Here is a 19,419-nt window from a genome sequence, read left to right as displayed (position 1 = left end):
GGGCCAGGAGCATGGGGCATCTTCCCAGGGAGAACCTCTCTCCTTTTTTGATGAGCTCTTTTAGCAGGAAACGTGGCAAATGACATTCCTGGTCTTTGGAGACACCCCCGGGGCCTGTGGGAGGAAGGTCAACTGCAGAATCTCCAGTTCAGGGCTGGGAGCCCTGGATTTCCAACTCACCAGGGGCTCCCTGTCTCCCCAGCACACTGCAAAACCCATGAGGCCAGAGGCCTGTGACCTGCTTTGTCTTCCCTTATCTATTTGGGAGGCTGGGGACATGCAGGGCAGTCAGCCTCCTTCCCCAAAACCTGCTTCATGCCAGGCCTGGGCTGGGGCCTGAACACTGCTGGGGAGAAGGCAGGCCATCCAGCCTGGGAAGGCCCAGCCAAGATAGACTCTCGGGGGGACGCGAAGTCAGGGCTCTCTTCCTGAGGTGGAGGGCACCGGGCAGGCTCAGCGCTGGGGCTGTGGTGGCCAGGGCATCTGGGCATACCAGAGGTGACCCCACTTCTGCTCCCCCACTGCTCGCAGCTGCTGTTCCAGGAGGACCTGGAGATCACGCACATGTACTCGGCCGAGGGGGAGGAGGTGCAGTTGTCCTTCTCCATCTACCCCTCTAGCAACGTGGAGGACTGGCTGCAGGAGGTAGAGCGCAGCATGAAGGCCAGTGTGCACGACATCATTGAGAGGGCCATCAGGGCCTACCCCACGGTGAGCCTCCCGCAGCCCATACAGTCTTCCACCCCTGCGCCCCTCTGTTTCCTCTCAGTGCTCTCCTGCTCCAGCCGGCCTCGTCCTCAGGCTGCAGCCATGAGGGCCCTGGGGGCTCAGGAGGGACTCTGAAGACTTTCCTTTCTGTACACACTCCATAAAGTGAGACTCACTCCTAATGATCATCGGGACGGCTATTCCGTTCCCAGCACTCACTGGGTGCCAGGCTCCAGGCTGGGCCCTCTCCTGTAGTCTTTCTCTCAGCCCTATGACCGTGACCTGCAGCTGGGCTCTAGGTGACTCCCCAGCCTGCAGAGTCAGTTCAGAGATGTCTCTGCCACCCCGAGAAGCCCAGAGCATAAGGGCTTCCCTGCTCTAGAGGGACTGGTGGCATCAACAACTGGAGTCAAGTCTGAAAGGCCAGAGCATAGACAGCATTCAGAGGAAGAAGAGAGAACGGGATTGGGGCTGCAGCTGTCCAGGTCAGCCTGCCCATGTTGTCTTCCCAGATGCTCAGGACCCAGTGGGTTCTGAACTGGCCTGGCCAGGTGACCATCGCTGGGTGCCAGACCTACTGGACCATGGAGGTGGCAGAGGCTCTGGAGGCCGGCGACCTCAGAAGCCGGCTGTTCCCCCAGCTCTGCCAGCAGGTTGGAGTCAAGAGGACCCCTGTCTGTCCCCCTCCACCCCCAACATGGCACAGGAGGGCCCAGTCCCAGTCCAGTCCAGGAGCTTTTTCCTATATTGAGCCTGGAAGAGCCCCAGGGTTGGGTCTAAAGGAGAGGTCAGACACCCTTGAAGTGTCTTACAACCAGCCACCCACAGGAAGGATGGGCCTGAGGCGATGCCGCCTCCCCAAGGGTCAGTGAGGGAGCCATGCGCCTGGTCCCTCCTGCACAGTACCGCAGGTACCCCTTGCCCTGTGCTCCGGCACCTTGCCAGGCTCCCCCTCCCGGCATTGAGGGCTCAGACAGCACCACATGCTGCAGGGAGGCAGACACCAGGCATGTGCCTCCATTCTACTTCCTTCCTCCCCCAGCCTGGCTGCTTCCCTCCCAACTCAGACCATCAGAGCCCCCCGGGATAGAGGGACCGTTCGTGGTGGAAGCCCACCCTCTATGAAAGGGGAGGGTGAGCCTCCTCGTGGTACCCTGATTTTGACAGTGCCCCCCACTCCTGCAGCTCAGTGATCTGGTGGCCCTGGTGCGAGGGAAGCTGTCCCGTATGCAGCGGGCAGTGCTGTCAGCACTAATCGTCATTGAGGTCCACGCCAAGGATGTGGTGAGCAAGCTAATCCAGGAGAACGTGGTCAGCGTGAATGACTTCGAGTGGATCTCACAGCTGAGGTGAGGATGTGGGGGGCGCCCCCAGGGCCAGAGCAGCTGCCAGGAAGGGGCAGGGGAAAAGAGGAAAGTCAGTTAGCAATAAGCTGGTCCCTGTCCTCGAGGCTCTGGGACAAGCTGGGCATGTGTGCCTTGATGCCCTCAGTCCCAAAAAAACTCTCTCTCCTTGACTATATATCCTGCCCAGTGGCCCACAGCTCCATAGCCAGGCCCCCATCTCCCTGCACCACCAGGTACTACTGGACAAATAATGACCTGTATATCCGTGCTGTGAATGCTGAGTTCATCTATGGCTACGAGTACCTGGGCAACAGTGGGAGGCTGGTGATCACGCCCCTCACCGACAGGTGAGCGTTCCCTTCTTGCTCCTTCCCACCCTCCCTCCAGTTCTCTCTGGCCCAGGAGTCCAGGGACCATGGCCACTCTGGGGTGATCTAGTCCATCAGAGCAGAGCAGGGTTAAGACCAAGGGCTTTGGGCTCAGATCTCAGTTCTGCCCGTCACAAGCAGAGTGACTTCGGGCAGGTGACTTGACCCCTCTGTGCCTGAGTTTCCTCTGAGGCCTCCTCAGGGTGGTAATGAGAACTTCATGAGCTGACACATGTAGAGCTCTCAGCACACGTGTGGCACTCAGTGAGCATCTAATGGGTATGCACTTTCCTGTTTTTATCCGTCAATTCCTCCTTTAATGTGCCAAAGGAACTGAGCTGAGAGACATCATGGGTGAGCCCTTTTCTAATAGTTCTCTCCTACCTCAGTCAGTCACGTCATCTTGCTGCCTGTGTCTAGCACCAGCTGGATTTTCAAGCTGTGTTTTGAGTGAGGGAAGTCAAGTGTGGCCACATGTTGGCCATCCCCAGGGGTCCCTGGGCAAAATTGGGCAGGGCAGTGAAGTGGGACAAGGAACACGCTGGGCAGGTGTCCACAGGCTCCAGTCCTGACCCTGGAGCCGGGCTGGGCACACCCAGGCCCCCCAGAGGGGAACGGAGCTAGAGGCCCAAGCCCACAGGAAATTTCAAGGAAAGGGGGAGTGTCTAGGCTATGTGCAGCCCGAGCCCACCTCCTCGCTCTCCTGCAGGTGCTACCTGACACTGACCGGGGCCCTGCACCTCAAGTTTGGGGGTGCCCCAGCTGGCCCGGCTGGCACAGGCAAAACTGAGACCACCAAAGACCTGGGCAAGGCCTTGGCCATACAGACCGTTGTGTTCAACTGCTCTGACCAGCTTGACTTCATGGCCATGGGCAAGTTCTTTAAGGGGCTGGCCAGGTGAGGCTGGGCCTGAGGGTGGCACAGGATGGGGTAGAACAGCCAAACTCTCCTTGGGGAGGGCTAGGTGAGGACATTGCCTGAGAGGGGCCTCAAAGGATGGTGGAGGGGACAGAAGGGATTAATAGGCATCAGGGCTTGGTCCCGGGGGCAGTGGGGTGGGGAGTGGCAGTGGGTTGAAGACTGAGCTGATGGAGATTGTCCCTGAGGGCTTCCTCCTGAGTGGAGTTGGAGGGGGCCCTCAGAGGGAGGTGCCCAGGTTGGGCTCTGAACACATGTGCCCCATCCGATGTTCTGGCCTCACTCAGTGCCGGGGCCTGGGCCTGCTTCGACGAGTTCAATCGCATCGACATTGAGGTGCTGTCTGTGGTGGCGCAGCAGATCACCACCATCCAGAAGGCGCAACAGCAGCGGGTGAGCCTGGGGGCGCCGCTCTACTCCCTTGGATCTGCCACACTCGTGCCACCATACTGCTCCCCATTGCAGGCTGAGAAGCCAGGCGCTAGGGTCCGCCCTGGGTCCAGCCTCTCTTGTCCCAGGGGGCACACCCTCACCCCAGTCTGTGGGCAGCTCCCAGGCCAAGCTGCGGGGGATGAAGGAGTCCCCTCCTCGTTACATCCTGACCTTTATGGAAAGCCCCAGGCATTAGTCCTCTCTCTAGCCACGTGCAGGGCGGCCAGGAACCTTGTTCTGGAGACAAGAGCTGAGAGGCTGGCAGTTACCTCCTCCTCAACTCCCCTAGTCAGGCTGAGCTTGCTTGGGGCTGGGGAATTGAGGGTGGAGTGAGTGGGAAGCAGGAGATGTGGAGACCTCCAAGGGCCTGAAGCCAGGAGTTAGGAGGCCATGGGCAGCCAGCCACTGGAGCCTGAGGTTTCAGGCCAGATCCTGAGAGAGGGTCCAACCCATGGTCAGGGGTCCAGGCCTGGCCTACCAGCTACAGCCAGGACAGGGGCATCACCAGGGGACAAGGGGTCCACTCAGAGGAGAGGACAAGGCTGGGCACCCTAGTCCCAGGCAAGTCAGCCTCTCCCTGCTGCAGGTGGAACGCTTCATGTTTGAGGGTGTGGAGATCCCACTGGTGCCATCCTGCGCGGTGTTTATCACCATGAACCCAGGCTACGCTGGCCGCACGGAGCTGCCTGACAATCTGAAGGCAAGTGCAGGCCCAGAGTGGCCCAGGAAGCACCAGAGCTCTGGCCTGAGTTCAGAGAGGCTAAGTCACTTATGCAAGGACACAATTGCTTGGACTCCAGGGACTGTGATTCCCTGTGGCAGTCCCCTAGCCATGGAGGGGAGGCCTCAGGGCCTCAAACTTGTTCTCAGGGTGCTTCTCATGGGAGAAGTCAGGCTGCCTAGGGATGTGGTGTGGAGGGGGAATCTTATGAGACCGGTTCACCCTGGGCCTTCAGGAGAAATAGGAAAACAGGAGCCAAGAGGGGCATCTCCTGGGAGTCATGTGGGGGCAGGTTTGGATCAACACAAAGGATCCACTCCAATGGCAGAGCTGCCAGCCTCAGGGGAGTGGAAGCCTCAGCTGTGGCAGGCTTGGTGCAGCAGAGAGTCCCAGCGCGTTGGGGAGGAGGGCCGGGTGAAGCTGAGGGTGCTCTGGGAGTGAGCTCTGTCTGCTATTCACATGTGCACCGTGTGCCCCAGGCGCTCTTCCGACCCGTGGCCATGATGGTTCCAGATTACGCCATGATCGCTGAGATCTCCCTCTATTCCTTTGGCTTTAATGAGGCCAGTGTGCTGGCTAAGAAGATCACAACCACCTTCAAGCTGTCTTCTGAGCAGCTCAGCTCCCAGGTGCGGTCCTGCCCTGATGGGGTTCCAGGGTCTGAGAACTTCTGCCTGCTCCCAGCCTCCAGGGCACCTGCTGAGGGCCAGGCTCTATGCCCAGTGCTTTACAGGCATTACCTTGTGGGCTCCTCCCAGCAATCCTTGGAGATAGGAGTTACATGCCCATTTGTCAGTTGAGGACGTTGAGGTCCTAGGTAGCTAAAGGTCTGGCCAGGCTCATGCAGTACACAGCAGCGCTGGAGCAGGAGCCAGGAACAGACGCCCATCTGGCTAGTTCAGGTGCAAGAGCCTCGATCATTAGGGCACCAAGAGCTTCAGAACCCCAGGCTGGGAAGCAAGTGCACTTGGGCCTCGTGGGGACCAGAACAGGACACCAGGCCCTCCGAGCCTCCCAGCACCACCATCCTTCCACTCAGTGTGCTGAGCCCAGATTCTAAGGACAGATGGGGCGGCCCAGGCACCAGTGCTGGTGGATGAGCTTTCCTGTTCAGCTTGGTTCCCAGGCAGGCCCCCACTTTGCAGCAGCAGAGACGAGTCCCACCTCTGGGCTGACATGCTAGCAACTTTGTTTTCCATCATGATTTCAGAAAAATATCCCTGGTGTCACCCTAATGGGCCTTCTCTGGGTCACCTGTTCATCCATGAACACCAATGACTGTGGTCAGGGGTAATCAGTATTATCTTTGGCCAGATGCAGTCCACCAAAATCTATGAGCTAGAAAAGATGCAGCCTGTTACCAGGAAAAGCAGCGGCAGTTCATCACGGTGCACTCCTAGGTGCCGGCGCTCCCACACACCCTTCTTTCCAAAATGCTCCGCACCCCCAATCAGAGCAACTATCCCACATGGTTTTGGAAATGCACTCAACCCTTCCCAAGTAGAAATGACCCAAAGTCAAGCCCAGCCTCTTCATGCGGCTCCAAGTCCAAGATTTCTGGAACATATGCTAGTCTATGGATTGGGTCTATATGGAGCCCTCTTGGTTGGGCACCATGGGGCAGAATGATTAATTTAACTATTTCCAACACACTTACTGTGTAATGAAGAGAAACAGGCTAGGGAAAAAACCACTGTGGTGTGGCCAAAAAGATGGGTCTGGAGAGATGTTATGGGAGAATGTTAGAAGGAAGCTCAAGGGCCATCAAGGCCAAGTTGATTGTTGCACGGATGGGAAACTCCTTCATTCGCTTTTCCAGCACAGCTAGAGTGCCTTCCTGCCCCTGGCCATGTGCTGGGACAGTGATCAAAGGATGCAGGATGGGTATCAGATAAAGGAGGGGGCTATCGGGACAGTAAAGTACAGGGTGTCTGGGGAGCCCAAAGAAGGGGCATCTGCCCAGGCTGGGCATGTAGGTGGTCCCAGCAGGACTGCAAGGGAAGTGCTGTGAGCTGGTGATGAGAATTGGCCAGCTGCCAGGTGGGAGGCAGCGTGTTCCAGGCAGAAGACTCGGAGAGGGACAGTGCTCACCCATCCCATGCCTCCTTCTGTATGGTGACAGGATCACTATGACTTCGGGATGAGAGCCGTGAAGACTGTGATCTCGGCTGCTGGGAACCTCAAGCGAGAAAACCCCAGCATGAATGAGGTGAGCTCCACCCAGCAGTGCTCCAGGAGTGGAACTCTGGGAGGGCTCCTGGGCAGCTGGAGGGCAGCTGGCCCACTGCCCTGAAGGCTCGGCTGGCACCTGCTGCAGGAGCTGATCTGCCTCCGGGCCATCCGTGACGTGAATGTACCCAAGTTCCTGCAGGAGGACCTCAAGCTCTTCTCTGGGATCGTGTCCGACCTGTTTCCCACCATCAAGGAGGAGGACACGGACTATGGCATCCTGGACGAGGCCATCCGCGAGGCCTGCAGGAACAGCAACCTCAAGGACGTGGAGGGTGAGCCTTGGGCCCTGAGTGTTCGTTGAAGGGCTGGCCCTGGCCACCTTGGAGTCCAGGTCAGGGAGACAGAGACAGGACAGTCCAGCCCCTGGGGCCCTCACACCTGGCCAAGTGTGCTGCAGGCCCAGGCTCTCAGCCGAGCAATCCAGGGGTAGGGCAGATGTCCTGGCCCAGTCTCCACCAAAACCTTCCTGGTGGTGGGGAAGCAGGCATTGTCCCCTTCCCAGGCCCTCCTTCCCGTGTGGGCTGAGAGCCCCAGGCTTCTCTTGGGCCTTGCTTCATCAGGGCCTGGACCTCACTGGGGTGTGACTGGAGCTTCAAGGCCATGTTCTTTGCACCCCAGGCCACTTCACCACAGCCACTACTCACCTCTTCCAGAGGCCTCTTGGCTCCACCCCACTAGCGGGACTTGCCCATGTTCCTTGTTGAGTGACACCCCTGGCATCATCGCGCTAAAAAAGAACATTTGGGTCCTTCCTTCACTGACTTGTTGCAAAGGCCACCACGTGTCTGGGAGGGCTGTGGGACACACTGCCCTCAAATAGACTCCCTCTCATCCCAAACCTTCACTCCTCATAGTAGGATGAGGGTCTCAGTTCATCCCTAGCCGGCCACCCCCTCCAGCAGGTCCTTTGGTGGGGCTGCAGGGGGAGCTTCTCTGGGAAACCATGGCCGGTCACCCTGGCCACTCAGGGCCCTCCTTGGGGCCCCGGGCAGTTGATGTGCTCCTGCTCAGCCCTGCAAGGCCTCTCCCAGGTGCCTTCCATTGTGCTTCAATTCCACATGCGGCTCTAATGCTTCCTCCTCTGGTCACCTCCTGCACCCCCGACCCCAGCAGGCTTGTTGAATGAAGCCTCAAACTCTTCTCTCCCTCACAGCCTTAGGTCACCTTCGCCATCCCTGGCTAATTGGGCCCTATCCCTTTGGCAGAGACCACCCTTCTTGGGCCAAAGGGAGGCATTTATTCCCTACCCCGTGGACCTGGTCTCTGCCTGCTGGCAGCTGTCTCTATAGCTCCTGACTGACCCTAGGATCTTGTCTCTAAGAAGTTTGCTCATAGGAGTCAGCACTTAATTGAGGTGGTGCTCTCAGCAGGCCAGGGCTGAAGTTGGGGCCTGTGACAGCTGACACTGAGCAAGCTGGTGAAGGCTGACCACCTGACCAATGGCTGTGAAGGAATGGTGGTCACAGTGGAAAGAATGGCTGGCATTTACAGAGTTTCTACCCTGTGCCAAGTTCTGTGCTTAGGCTTCACCTGCCCTTGCCTATGATGTAGGTGCTACCACCGTCCTCATTTTATAGATGAGGAAATTGGGGCTCAGGGAGTGCAGTGACTCACCCAAGGTCACACAAGCTAGTGGTGTGGCCAGGACCCAAGCCCATGCTCTGACCCTTGGGCCCCATGCCATGTCCCCCAGGCTTCCTGACCAAGTGCATCCAGCTCTACGAGACCACGGTGGTGCGACACGGCCTCATGCTCGTCGGGCCCACAGGCTCTGGCAAGAGTACTGTAAGCAGAGCCAAGCTTGGCAGCCAGTGTCCAGACAGTGGGCCTGCAGGGGGTGCGGCTTCAACAGGGGTTGGCCTCCATTTGTGCCCCTTGGCATAGAATACCCCTCCCCGCCCCGTGGTCCCCAGCCCACTCCAGCCCTGCTCTCTGGGAGCCTCACTCTCAGGCGGTCCGTCTCCCAGTGTTACAGAGTCCTGGCAGCTGCCATGACGTCACTGAAAGGGCAGCCATCCATCAGTGGTGGCATGTACGAGGCTGTCAACTACTACGTGCTCAACCCCAAGTCCATCACGATGGGCCAGCTGTACGGGGAGTTTGACCTCCTCACCCACGAGTGGTGAGTGACCCCCAAGTCCCACCAGTGATGCCCTGCTCCCAGACCTCTGGAGGCTGTTGGCCGCAGACACCCCTCCCTCAATTAGCCCAGTGGAAGGCCAGGTTCTGCAGTCCAGCGTCTGGGATTCTATTCTCCATTCTACTTCCTTGCTGAGTGATTCTCCTCACCCCCCAGGCCATGGTTCCCTCGTCTGTAAAGTGGGGGACAATAATGGCACCATGCTTATGGTAAGGCAAGAATGACTTAACACGCTCAGTGCCGCTGCAGTATCTGGCCATTGTTATGACATGAGAGAAGCTGGTGAGCCCTCTCTGGGCCCCCGCTCCCAGGCCGGGGTGTGCATTTTAGGGGAAGTGCACTGAGATGGGAGAAGGGCAGCTGGATGGAGACTGCTGAGACATCAGAACCTGAGGGGCCTTTCTCTAAGGCTATTCTGTTTCTCCAGACAAGAGTCTCCAGTTCTCTGCTGGGGGTGTCTGCTTGGCTCCAGTGTTCTGGGAGCCCTGTAGGGGATGGTCACTGGGAAGGGACAGTCGCCCACCTTCCACAACATGAACCTGTACTGCTTCCCCCATTTCTGATGAAGATTCTCCCCCATATCCACTCCAGTTTCTTAGGTAGGTAGGTGGGGGGGCTGGGGGTCAGACCAGAAAAAGGTCCCCTGTTAAAAAAAAAATTATTCAATGAAACTTTTTTTTTTTTTTTTTGAGACTCAGTTTCGCTCTTGTTGCCCAGGCTGAAGTGCAATGGCACCATCTCGGCTCACTGCAACCTCCGCCTCCTGGGTTCAAGCAATTCTGCCTCAGCCTCCCGAGTAGCTGGGATTATAGGCATATGCCACCACGCCCGGCTAATTTTGTATTTTTAGTAGAGACAGGATTTCACCATGTTGGTCAGGCTGGCCTCCAACTCCCTACCCCAGGTGATCTGCCCACCTCGGCTTCCCAAAGTGCTGGAATTACAGGTGTGAGCCACCACACCCGGCCCTCAATGATACTTGTTAAAGCATGCTGAGGAAGAATGTATTCAGGAGCATGGCAGGCACAGAGACCACTGCACTGGGGCCTTGTAGTTAAGGGGAGAGACCAGGCTCTGAATACAGCATGGGTCAGTGGGAATCTATAGTCAAGGGGCAGGGTGAGCATCAGTGGGTGGAAAATCCAGAGGAAACATCAGTGGTGAGGGGGATTCTGGCTGAACCAACCTAACAGGATTCCAACTGAAGGCAGGCCTTAGGGTAACCAGACATCACCTGGGGGTGGTGTAGGGAAGGAGCCTCAAGAGTGATCAGATATCAAGGGTTCTGGCTAAACTGACTTAGCAGGGTTCTTTGCTGAAACTGGATTTTACAAGGATGTGCATATATGGACACCTAGGAGAAAGTTCCAGAGCCTAAGGCTGGACCAAGCACAGCATCTTTGTCAGCCCTACCAGCCCCTTCCCTGGTGTGTGCTGCCTCTGAGGTCTGAGGCCCCTGGGTTCTGAAGCAGGACCTGGCCACTTCTCACCACGCTGCTTTCTCTGCTCTGTCATTTACCCTCCTCCATCCCTGTCCATTGTCTTCCAGAGCTGTGCTGCCTCCATCTCTGCTGTTGCCTCCTCCCCTGTCCCTTTTTCCTGTTGGGATTTCACCTTTAATGGGGCTTCAGCAGGGCGGGTACATAAGCACATGTCTTCATTACACCATGTGACACCAAAAATTCCCACTTTTCCTATTATACTTTTTAAAAGGACAAAGAGATTGAAGGAAAATGTAAAGCAGAGCCCGCCCACCTGGGGGCCAGGCTTCCCTGGGAGCCAGCTGTGCTCAAAGCACAGCCTCCCTGATGTCTCCAGCCCTCTCCTCCCTGGCGCTACAGGACAGACGGGATTTTCTCCTCGCTCATCCGGGCCGGGGCCATCGCGTCCGACACCAACAAGAAGTGGTACATGTTCGATGGGCCGGTGGACGCCGTCTGGATTGAGAACATGAACACGGTGCTGGATGACAACAAGAAGCTGTGCCTCAGCTCTGGGGAGATCATCAAGCTCACAGAGGTGCACCCACCTGTCCACCTGCCCACTCTCCTCCAAGGCTGGGTGGGCCTGGAGGCTGCACCATGCTGGCCAAACTCTGCCCCCTCACCCCTTTCAAGGCCATGGGTGCATCTCAGGCTGTCACCGTGACTCAGCAAGAGCCCTCCTGCTAGCAGGAGCTTAGGCTCAGCTCCTAATGCCCCTCCCTGGCCTGAGCTCCCACACCTCAGGGTGTCCCACAGTTGTTCAGAGCACCCTTTATACAGACCCTCTTTCTGTTGTGTTCTGAGTCCACCAGGATGCCTGTCCCACTGCTACCCGGTTGATGCTGCCTCTTGCCTCCCAGGCCCACTTTCAGTCATGTTGCCTCAGTAGGGTCAGGTGGGGTCAGGTATGCATCTGGTCCTGGCAGTGTGCCTGGGGTCTGGGAGATGCCTGGCACAGACCACCATGGGGACCTGCCTGGTGTGTGAGGGGCAGTTGTCAGAGAAAGAGGGATATGGCCTGGGCACAAGAGCAACTCACAGGTCTACACTGAGTTCAGCTCTTGAATCCTTCTAAAAGCAAATAGCTGGCAGTCAATGTGGACCTGTGTCTATGTGCACAGGGGTTGGGGGGTGCTCTGGAGCAAAATACACAGTTCCCATCAGATGTCCCCAGGCCTCCAGGGACCCCAAAATGCCCTCACCCCAGTCTGGTCAGGGAGCTCCAGGAATCTCCTGGCTTGGGGTCCTCCTCAGGGCTCCAAGGAGAGCCCATTATCAGCTAAGGACCCAGCGGTTCCTGCATCCCACCCAGCACTGCCCCTGCCCCACAGCCTGCCCACATCACCCACTTACAGGATGTGCAGCCCCTCCCTGCAGCCCTGCAGCCCTTTCTCCAGGCCTGGGGACTGGCAGCCAGCCCACTCATGTGGTTCGTCTTGGCACCAGGCAATGACCATGATGTTCGAGGTACAAGACCTGGCGGTGGCTTCACCAGCTACAGTCTCCCGCTGTGGCATGGTGTACCTGGAGCCCAGCATCCTGGGGCTCATGCCTTTCATCGAGTGCTGGCTGAAAAAGCTGCCCCCCTTGCTGAAGCCCTACGAGGAGCATTTCAAGGCCCTCTTTGTCAGCTTCCTGGAGGTGAGTGAGGCCATGGGTATGCCTGACCCCGGCAGGGCAGCAGGGCACTGTGGCTGCCAGCCATGAGAACCGGGTGCCTGCTCCCTGCAGGAATCCATCTCCTTCGTTCGGTCCTCAGTGAAGGAGGTGATCGCCTCAACCAACTGCAACCTGACCATGAGCCTCCTCAAGCTGCTGGACTGCTTCTTCAAGCCCTTTCTGCCTAGGGAGGTACTGGTCCCTCTCCCCACACTGTTCTCCTTGCTCTCTGGGGCCTGAAAGAGAGAATTGGATTGGTGCAACATGGGTCACGAGACCACCTGTCCAATTGGCTGTAGAGAAACAAAGCTGTGTGGCAGAGGTCAAGACATGCCCCTGCTCCACTTCCTCAGGCCGCTTGATACTGTTCCTGTCTCAGCCTGATACTGTTCCCTTCATCCCCAGGGCCTCAAGAAAATACCCTCTGAAAAGCTGAGTCACGTCGCAGAGTTGATTGAGCCCTGGTTCATCTTCTCCCTGATCTGGAGTGTGGGTGCTACTGGGGACAGCAATGGCCGTACCAGCTTTAGCCACTGGCTAAGGCTCAAGATGGAGAACGAACAGGTGAGAGCTGGCAGCCCCCAGGGACCAGGAGCCTCAGCCCTACTGGGCCTCACAGCCTGCTTCTCCTCCTGGTTCCTGGCAGCTGACTCTGCTCTTCCCAGAAGAGGGGCTGGTGTTCGATTACAGGCTGGAGGATGCGGGCATCAGTGGCACCAATGACAATGAGGATGAAGAGGAGGAATACAAGCAGGTGGCCACAGGCCCTCCCCAGAGACTGCACAGGGAGGGTGGCTGCTGTTCCCACAATGAATTATGGCCACACAGGGAGCGGTCACATTGACGGCCACCAGGTCTCAGGCGGGGGTTATTTACATCATCCCATGAATCCTCATGGCCCTGTAGAGTGGTTACTGTTGTGCTTGTTTTCCAGATGTGGCAGAACTGTACTTGAACCTAGGGCTGGGCTGAGAGGGGAGACGTTCCAGTACCTCCCTTTCCAGCCATACACACTGCCTCTTCCACATTGATGCGGAGCCCAGGGACTGCCCACCTCAGTTCCACTTAAAAGCCCCATTTTCCCCGAGACTGGGCTCCCCAGGGGTGGGGGGCAAGCTCTTGAAGCCTGCTTTAGTGTCCTCATCGCTGCTATCAGCTAGCAAGGGCTCCAGGAGCCCACCCTCATCCCAAGGTCAAGACCCCAGCCCAGGAGGACAGAGGTGGAAAGGTGTCTGCAGAGACCTGTCCATTACTGTGCAGGGTCCTGCTGGGGGCTCCCAGGGCGCATTTGGGTCTAACAGTTAGGACTGTGCCCAGTGGGATGCATTGGTTTGGCTGGCCGTAGTGATCCCCCCATCAGGGGACGTCTGCAAGCTGGGTCAGGGCTGCTGTGAGTGAAGGGATTTGTGCAGGCAGGGATGGTGATGGGAAGACTGGACCCAGTGGCCTCTCAGCTTCCAGCTGATACCAGCACCCATGGTTCTGGCCCCCACATTTCTTGGGTAGCCTGAAACTAAACAGCAAACACCTTTGCATTCTGGGCTGTTCAATTCTCGGAGCATCTCCTTTCTGCAGAGACTCAGGGCCTGGCAGTCCTTAGGGAGCCCCCAAACTGGGCAGGGAGAGCCCTCCTATGCAGTTGTGCTCAGTCCCCATTCTTGGCTGTTTGTGCTGGGAGTTACCCTCCCCATGCAGAAAGCAGGGCACAGGACTTTCTGTTTCCACCGGAAGCAACCCTGCCCCTGGACCCTCTTGCCAAAGCCTAGCTGTGCAGCTCCTGGCCCTTCTGCACTTGGCCATGGGGCCGCAGCCGGGAGTGGGGCAGGAAGGGGTTCCAGGCCCACCGCCGAGCCACCTGTGATTCCAGGTTGCCTGGGTGAAGTGGATGGACTCCTCAGCTCCATTCACCATGGTACCAGACACCAACTACTGCAACATCATTGTGCCCACCATGGACACCGTGCAGATGTCCCATTTGCTGGACATGCTGCTCACCAACAAGAAGCCTGTGAGCACCCCCAGGCCCTGCCTCCACCGTCCCCAAGGCCTACACTGGGGTTTGACCAGCCTCCCACACTGATGCAGGGGTAGCTCCTCCTGTGCACCAGGCCCACTGCGTGCTCCTTCTGTGCCATCCCTGCTCTGCCAGGTGCTGTGCATTGGGCCGACAGGCACGGGGAAGACACTCACCATCTCTGACAAGCTCCTTAAGAACCTGGCACTGGAGTACGTCAGCCACTTCCTCACCTTCTCAGCCCGCACTTCAGCCAACCAGACCCAGGACGTCATTGACAGCAAACTAGACAAGAGGCAGGGCACCCCTCCCTCCTTCCTCACCCCTGCGTTCCCCTGGTCTGGCCGACCCAGCTGTTGTCCCACCTCTCCACCAAATTATGCTCCTGGGTTTGCCAGAAACCTCCAAGGCGGAACTGGCAGCCCCTCAAGGGGCCCAGGGTTCCCTCACAGACTGCTCCAGAGCCTTCCCTCTATCAAAAATTCCTACAAAGCTGGTCAGCGGGTGGGTGCTCGCCCTGGCTGGGCCCTTGGGCAGGGCCCTGGGTCTGTCTGTGAGAAGCCTGTTGTCCATCTGCCTGCGAGGTGAGACTCTGAGGGAGCTCAGACTCAAGTCAGCCTGTCCCAGCAGTCCCAGGACACTCAGAACAAGGATGAGGGTGGGTCAAGACATCTAGCAATTTGGAGGAGGCTGAAATTTAGCAAGGGCTTCCCAAAGGGAGAGCTGCCACCCGTTGCCCCTGGATTCTCAGAGGACCTGGTGCCTGTGGGTGCTGGGCTCACACAGCCTCTCCCCTCAGGCGGAAGGGTGTGTTTGGACCACCTCTGGGGCGCAACTTTATCTTCTTCATCGATGACCTGAACATGCCGGCCCTGGAGACCTACGGCGCACAGCCACCCATCGAGCTGTTGCGCCAGTGGATGGACCACGGCGGCTGGTACGACCGCAAGATCATCGGTGAGTGTGGCTGGCCTGGCTGGCAGGGCAAGGGCTGGGCGTGCTGTGCAAGAGCACAGGAGGCGCAGCACTAAAGGCCTACACTACTTTAAGGCACCCACAAAAATGTTGTAATTTATCTTAAAATTAAAGGGGGGCCGGCGGGGAGAGGGGCGGAGAGACGCCGCCGCCGCCATGGCTGCCGCAGTCTCTGGGAGCCTGAAAAAGGTGAAGCGAGAGCAAGCGAACGACTCAGTCCCCAGGCGGCGGCAGGGGCAGCGGCGGCGGCGGCCCACTCCAGCCATGCCGAATAAAAACAAGCAGGAGAAAGAATCACCAAAAGCAGAGAAGAGTGGAATAAGTTCAAAAGAAGGACAAGACATAGTAGAATCAGAGCAAATTTCCGTCAGGAAAACACCCTTGTTGCTGTCCCGTCTACAGTGTCTGCTAAAATAAAAGTACTCGTCTCTCAGCCCATAGTGAAGAAAGACAAATGGCACAACTCTTCAAGGTTTAGTGCAAGCAATAATAGAGAACTTCAAAAACTACCATCCTTAAAAGATGTTCCTCCTGCTGATCAAGAGAAACTTTTTATCCCGAGGTTACGTCAGTGTTGTGTCCTCTTTTGACTTTGTTTCTGATCCACTAAGTGACCTAAAGTGGAAGGAAGTAACACGAGCTGCTTGAAGTGAAATGGTAGAATATATCACCCATAATCAGAATGTGATCACACAGCCTATTTACCCAGTAGTAGTCCATATGTTTGCAGTTAACACGTTTCGAACATTCCCACCTTCCTCTAATCCTAGGGGAGCAGAATTTGACTCAGAGGAAGATGAACCGACGTTAGAAGCAGCCTGGCCTCATCTACACTTGTTTATGAATTTTTCTTAAGATTTTTGGAGTCTCCAGATTTCCAACCTAATATAGCAAAGAAATACATTGCTCAGAAGTTTGTATTGCAGCTTTTAGAGCTCTTTGACAGTGAAGATCCTCAGGAGAGAGATTTTCTTAAAACCACCCTTCACAGAATCTATGGGAAATTCCTAGGCTTGAGAGCTTACATCAGAAAACAGATAATCTATTTTATAGGTTTATTTATGAAACAGAGCATCATAATGGCATAGCAGAGTTACTGGAAATATTGGGAAGTATAATTAATGGATTTGCCTTACCACTAAAAGAACACAAGATTTTCTTATTGAAGGTGTTACTACCTTTGCACAAAGTGAGATCTCTGAGTGTCTACCACCCCCAGCTGGCATACTGTGTAGTGCAGTTTTTAGAAAAGGACAACACCCTCACAGAACCTGTTGTGATGGCACTTCTCAAATACTGGCCAAAGACTCACAGTCCAAAAGAAGTAATGTTCTTAAATGAATTAGAAGCGATTTTAGATGTCATTGAACCATCAGAATTTGTGAAGACTATGGAGCCCCTCTTCCGGCAGTTGGCCAAATGTGTCTCCAGCCCACACTTCCAGGTGGCAGAGCGAGCTGTCTATTACTGGAATAATGAATACATCATGAGTTTAATCAGTGACAACGCCGCAAAGATTCTGCCCATCGTGTTTCCTTCCTTGTACCGCAACTCAAAGACCCATTGCAACAAGATAATACATGGCTTGCTATACAACGCCCTGAAGCTGTTCATGGAGATGAACCAAAAGCTATTTGATGACTGTACACAACAGTTCAAAGCAGAAGAACTAAAAGAGAAGCTAAAAATGAAAGTACAGGAAGAAGCATGGGTTAAAATAGAAAATCTAGCCAAAGCCAATCCCCAGGTACTAAAAAAGAGAGTGACATGAAAATGTCCAGGGTTACTTGAATGTTTTTATAAGGTTGAAGTATATGTCACCATGCCAGGGGAGGGGCTCAATTTCACTAACGTTGTATATGAAAATGTCTGCAATAAAAAAGTACTTTTAAACTTTGTAAAAAAATTAAAGGGGAGGAGGATGAATTTTTAGGGCAAAGAAAAATTTTCATGTGTAATATTGATGTATTTGTCTTTATTCCAATACTGTTCTAAAGTATAATTTTGAATTTTTGTATGGTGAAGGGGCCACAAAGGTCATAATGCAGCCCTGGCCAGGGTCCTTCCTGACTTCCTGCCCCTACTCCAGGCGCCTTCAAGAACCTAGTGGACATCAACTTCGTCTGTGCCATGGGCCCCCCCGGTGGAGGCAGGAACACCATCACCCCACGGCTGATGCGTCACTTCAACTACCTGTCTTTCGCTGAGATGGACGAGGTCAGCAAGAAACGCATCTTCTCTACCATCCTGGGCAACTGGATGAGTGAGTATTGGTGGGGGTGAGCATGGACAAAGGCAGAAGCCCAGGCCAGGGAGGCCAGACCAAGGACAGCTGGGTGGCCGCCAGAAAAGGTGGAGTGGCCAAACCATGACCGCAACCCCGGCTTCACCTCTCACTCAGCTGTGTGACCTTTGGCAGCTCATGAATCTCTCTGAGCCTGTTTCTTCATCTGTACCTACCATTCCAGGTTGTGAGGGTTAAATATGATATTGCATGTAGAGCACCTAGCATGAAGCCTGGCACGTGGTGATTGCTGGATGTATGATACACATAGATATGCACTCACTCACATACATACATATGTATACATTAGTACTTGCCCAGAAACTCTGGGGGAGGCATGTTACTTTTGTAAATCAGGAGAAGCCACAAGATAGGATGGATGGAGTGTCTCTGAGCCTTTATGGAGTTTGGGGAAAAGCTTAACCCAAGATGCTGTTTCCCCTACCATTTCACCTGGCCAGGGTGAGCAGCAAGATGTCCACCTAACCCCGAGCCCCGTGTCTCTCCCTCCATCCTCTAGATGGACTCCTTGGAGAGAAAAGCTACCGGGAGCCTGTGCGTAAGTGTGGGCCTGGGCAGAGGCCCAGGAGGGCCTGGGTGGGAAGGGGGCACTGGTTCCAGGAAGAGCTCTGGGCTCTGGTTGGATATGTTGAGACTGGGACCAGGCGCCGTGGTGAACCATCCTTAGGTTCATGCAGGGACCTTGGGCCACTGGGTGCCAGAGCAAAGGTTGACACAGGCACTGGCTGCCCCACAGGCTCATTCACCCATTCTTAGAGTCAGCCGGCCCTTCCATGCCTGCGTTAGTGTCCAGCTGATGATAGACGCAAATTAAATGCAAAATGAATGCATGAATAAGGGAATCCAACAAACTCCCACCCTATGTGAAGAATCAGAACTCCAGGGAGCAGGTGTGCGCAGGAAAGCCGGGATGTCTGTGGGGCAGACATTGTGATGAATCTGCCCGTCGTCGCGGCAAGGCAGCTGACCACTGCAGTCCCTGTCCTTGCCCAGGCCTGCCTCCTCCCCCTGCCTTCAGCTGAAAGAGGCTGTCGGGAGACAGCTGCCTTTTGGGTCTGCACCCATCTGCTTACCTGCGCCCTGCCTTCCTTCCTGTGGCTGGGAACGGACTGCTGCTCCACGGCAAAGCCCAGCCTCCTCCTGGGCCTGCCTGGGAATGCGGCTCCCCTCTTCCCCACCAACACCAGTGCTCCCTTCGCCATTGGGCCTTCCACAAACAAGCCCCATTCTCCATCTTAACCACCAAATGCAAAACAGCCTCTCTGGGCCCCCTTCCCACCTGCCCCAGCCCATCACTCTACCTCTCTGCTCACCTTGATAGCAAAACTCCTCCAAAGTATTGCCTCTTCCCCCTGTACCCGCCCTCCCCTCCCACTTTCCTGTGAATGCCCGCCTCACCCTCTGAGAGTGCTCTTGTCACCATTGGCCTTCTGTGGCCAGACCAGTGGTCAGCCCTTGTCCTCGCCTTCCCGGGGGTCAGTAGTGCTGGCCGGCAGACATCCCCTTCCTGCTGCAGGCTTCTCTCAGGCCTCCCCCATCCCTGGCTGCCCATTCTCAGATGGACTGGGCTTGGTCTCCAGCCTCTTCTCCCTCCAACCACACTCTCCTCCCTCTTCTCCCTCCAACCACACTCTCCTCCCTCTTCTCCCTCCAACCACACTCTCCTCAGACAGTCCCATCCCGCCTCTGATGGGGAAATCTATCTTTGTGCTGGCAACTCCCAAGTCTACATCCTCAGCCCAGACCTCTCCCCTGAACACCTGGCTCCGCATCTCCCCTGGGATGTCCACAGGGTATCTCAGGCCGAACCTGTCTAGAGCCAAACTCCTAAGTGCCCTGGTCCCCGCACTCTTCTCATCTCAGGCTTTGGCAGCTCCATCCTTCCAGGTGCTCCAGGCAAGATGGAGTCTTGGCACCATCCTCCATGCCCCCTTCCCTTGCCCCACAGCTCACCTGTCAGGAGTTCCCATAGGTTCTCCCTTAAGAATCCATCCCGATCAGCCACTGCTCACCACCCTGTCCTTGCCCACCTGGCCAGTGCTGCAGCCCTGCCATGGTCTCCTGGCAGCTGCCTTCTCCTGCCTAAGGTCTATCTTCTGCTTAAGGGCACAGGGAC

General features: G+C 56.1%; 1 protein-coding gene and 1 pseudogene across 2 annotated transcripts in view; both read left to right on the top strand.

Annotated features, from left to right (window-relative positions):
• DNAH1 (dynein axonemal heavy chain 1) overlaps nt 1-19,419 on the top strand; it is a 90,596-nt gene that overhangs the window by 48,355 nt on the left and 22,822 nt on the right. For both annotated transcript variants that reach the window (XM_031663302.1, XM_031663303.1), the window contains exons 26-47: nt 532-711; nt 1,221-1,361; nt 1,894-2,057; nt 2,288-2,401; nt 3,132-3,320; nt 3,629-3,734; nt 4,360-4,473; nt 4,974-5,123; nt 6,617-6,703; nt 6,812-6,998; nt 8,420-8,511; nt 8,694-8,848; nt 10,708-10,885; nt 11,797-11,991; nt 12,082-12,201; nt 12,415-12,573; nt 12,656-12,763; nt 13,877-14,017; nt 14,159-14,319; nt 14,823-14,980; nt 17,088-17,261; nt 17,803-17,841. In XM_031663302.1, the coding sequence (XP_031519162.1) occupies nt 532-711; nt 1,221-1,361; nt 1,894-2,057; nt 2,288-2,401; nt 3,132-3,320; nt 3,629-3,734; nt 4,360-4,473; nt 4,974-5,123; nt 6,617-6,703; nt 6,812-6,998; nt 8,420-8,511; nt 8,694-8,848; nt 10,708-10,885; nt 11,797-11,991; nt 12,082-12,201; nt 12,415-12,573; nt 12,656-12,763; nt 13,877-14,017; nt 14,159-14,319; nt 14,823-14,980; nt 17,088-17,261; nt 17,803-17,841 (3,112 nt within the window). The remainder of the gene's footprint in view (nt 1-531; nt 712-1,220; nt 1,362-1,893; nt 2,058-2,287; nt 2,402-3,131; nt 3,321-3,628; nt 3,735-4,359; nt 4,474-4,973; nt 5,124-6,616; nt 6,704-6,811; nt 6,999-8,419; nt 8,512-8,693; nt 8,849-10,707; nt 10,886-11,796; nt 11,992-12,081; nt 12,202-12,414; nt 12,574-12,655; nt 12,764-13,876; nt 14,018-14,158; nt 14,320-14,822; nt 14,981-17,087; nt 17,262-17,802; nt 17,842-19,419) is intronic.
• Nucleotides 15,106-16,904, top strand: LOC103882060 (annotated as a pseudogene).

Source organism: Papio anubis, chromosome 2, assembly GCF_008728515.1.
Source record: "Papio anubis isolate 15944 chromosome 2, Panubis1.0, whole genome shotgun sequence".
NCBI lineage: Eukaryota > Metazoa > Chordata > Mammalia > Primates > Cercopithecidae > Papio > Papio anubis.
Note: the sequence above shows the minus strand (reverse complement) of the source record. Positions and strands in the feature narration are given on the sequence as shown.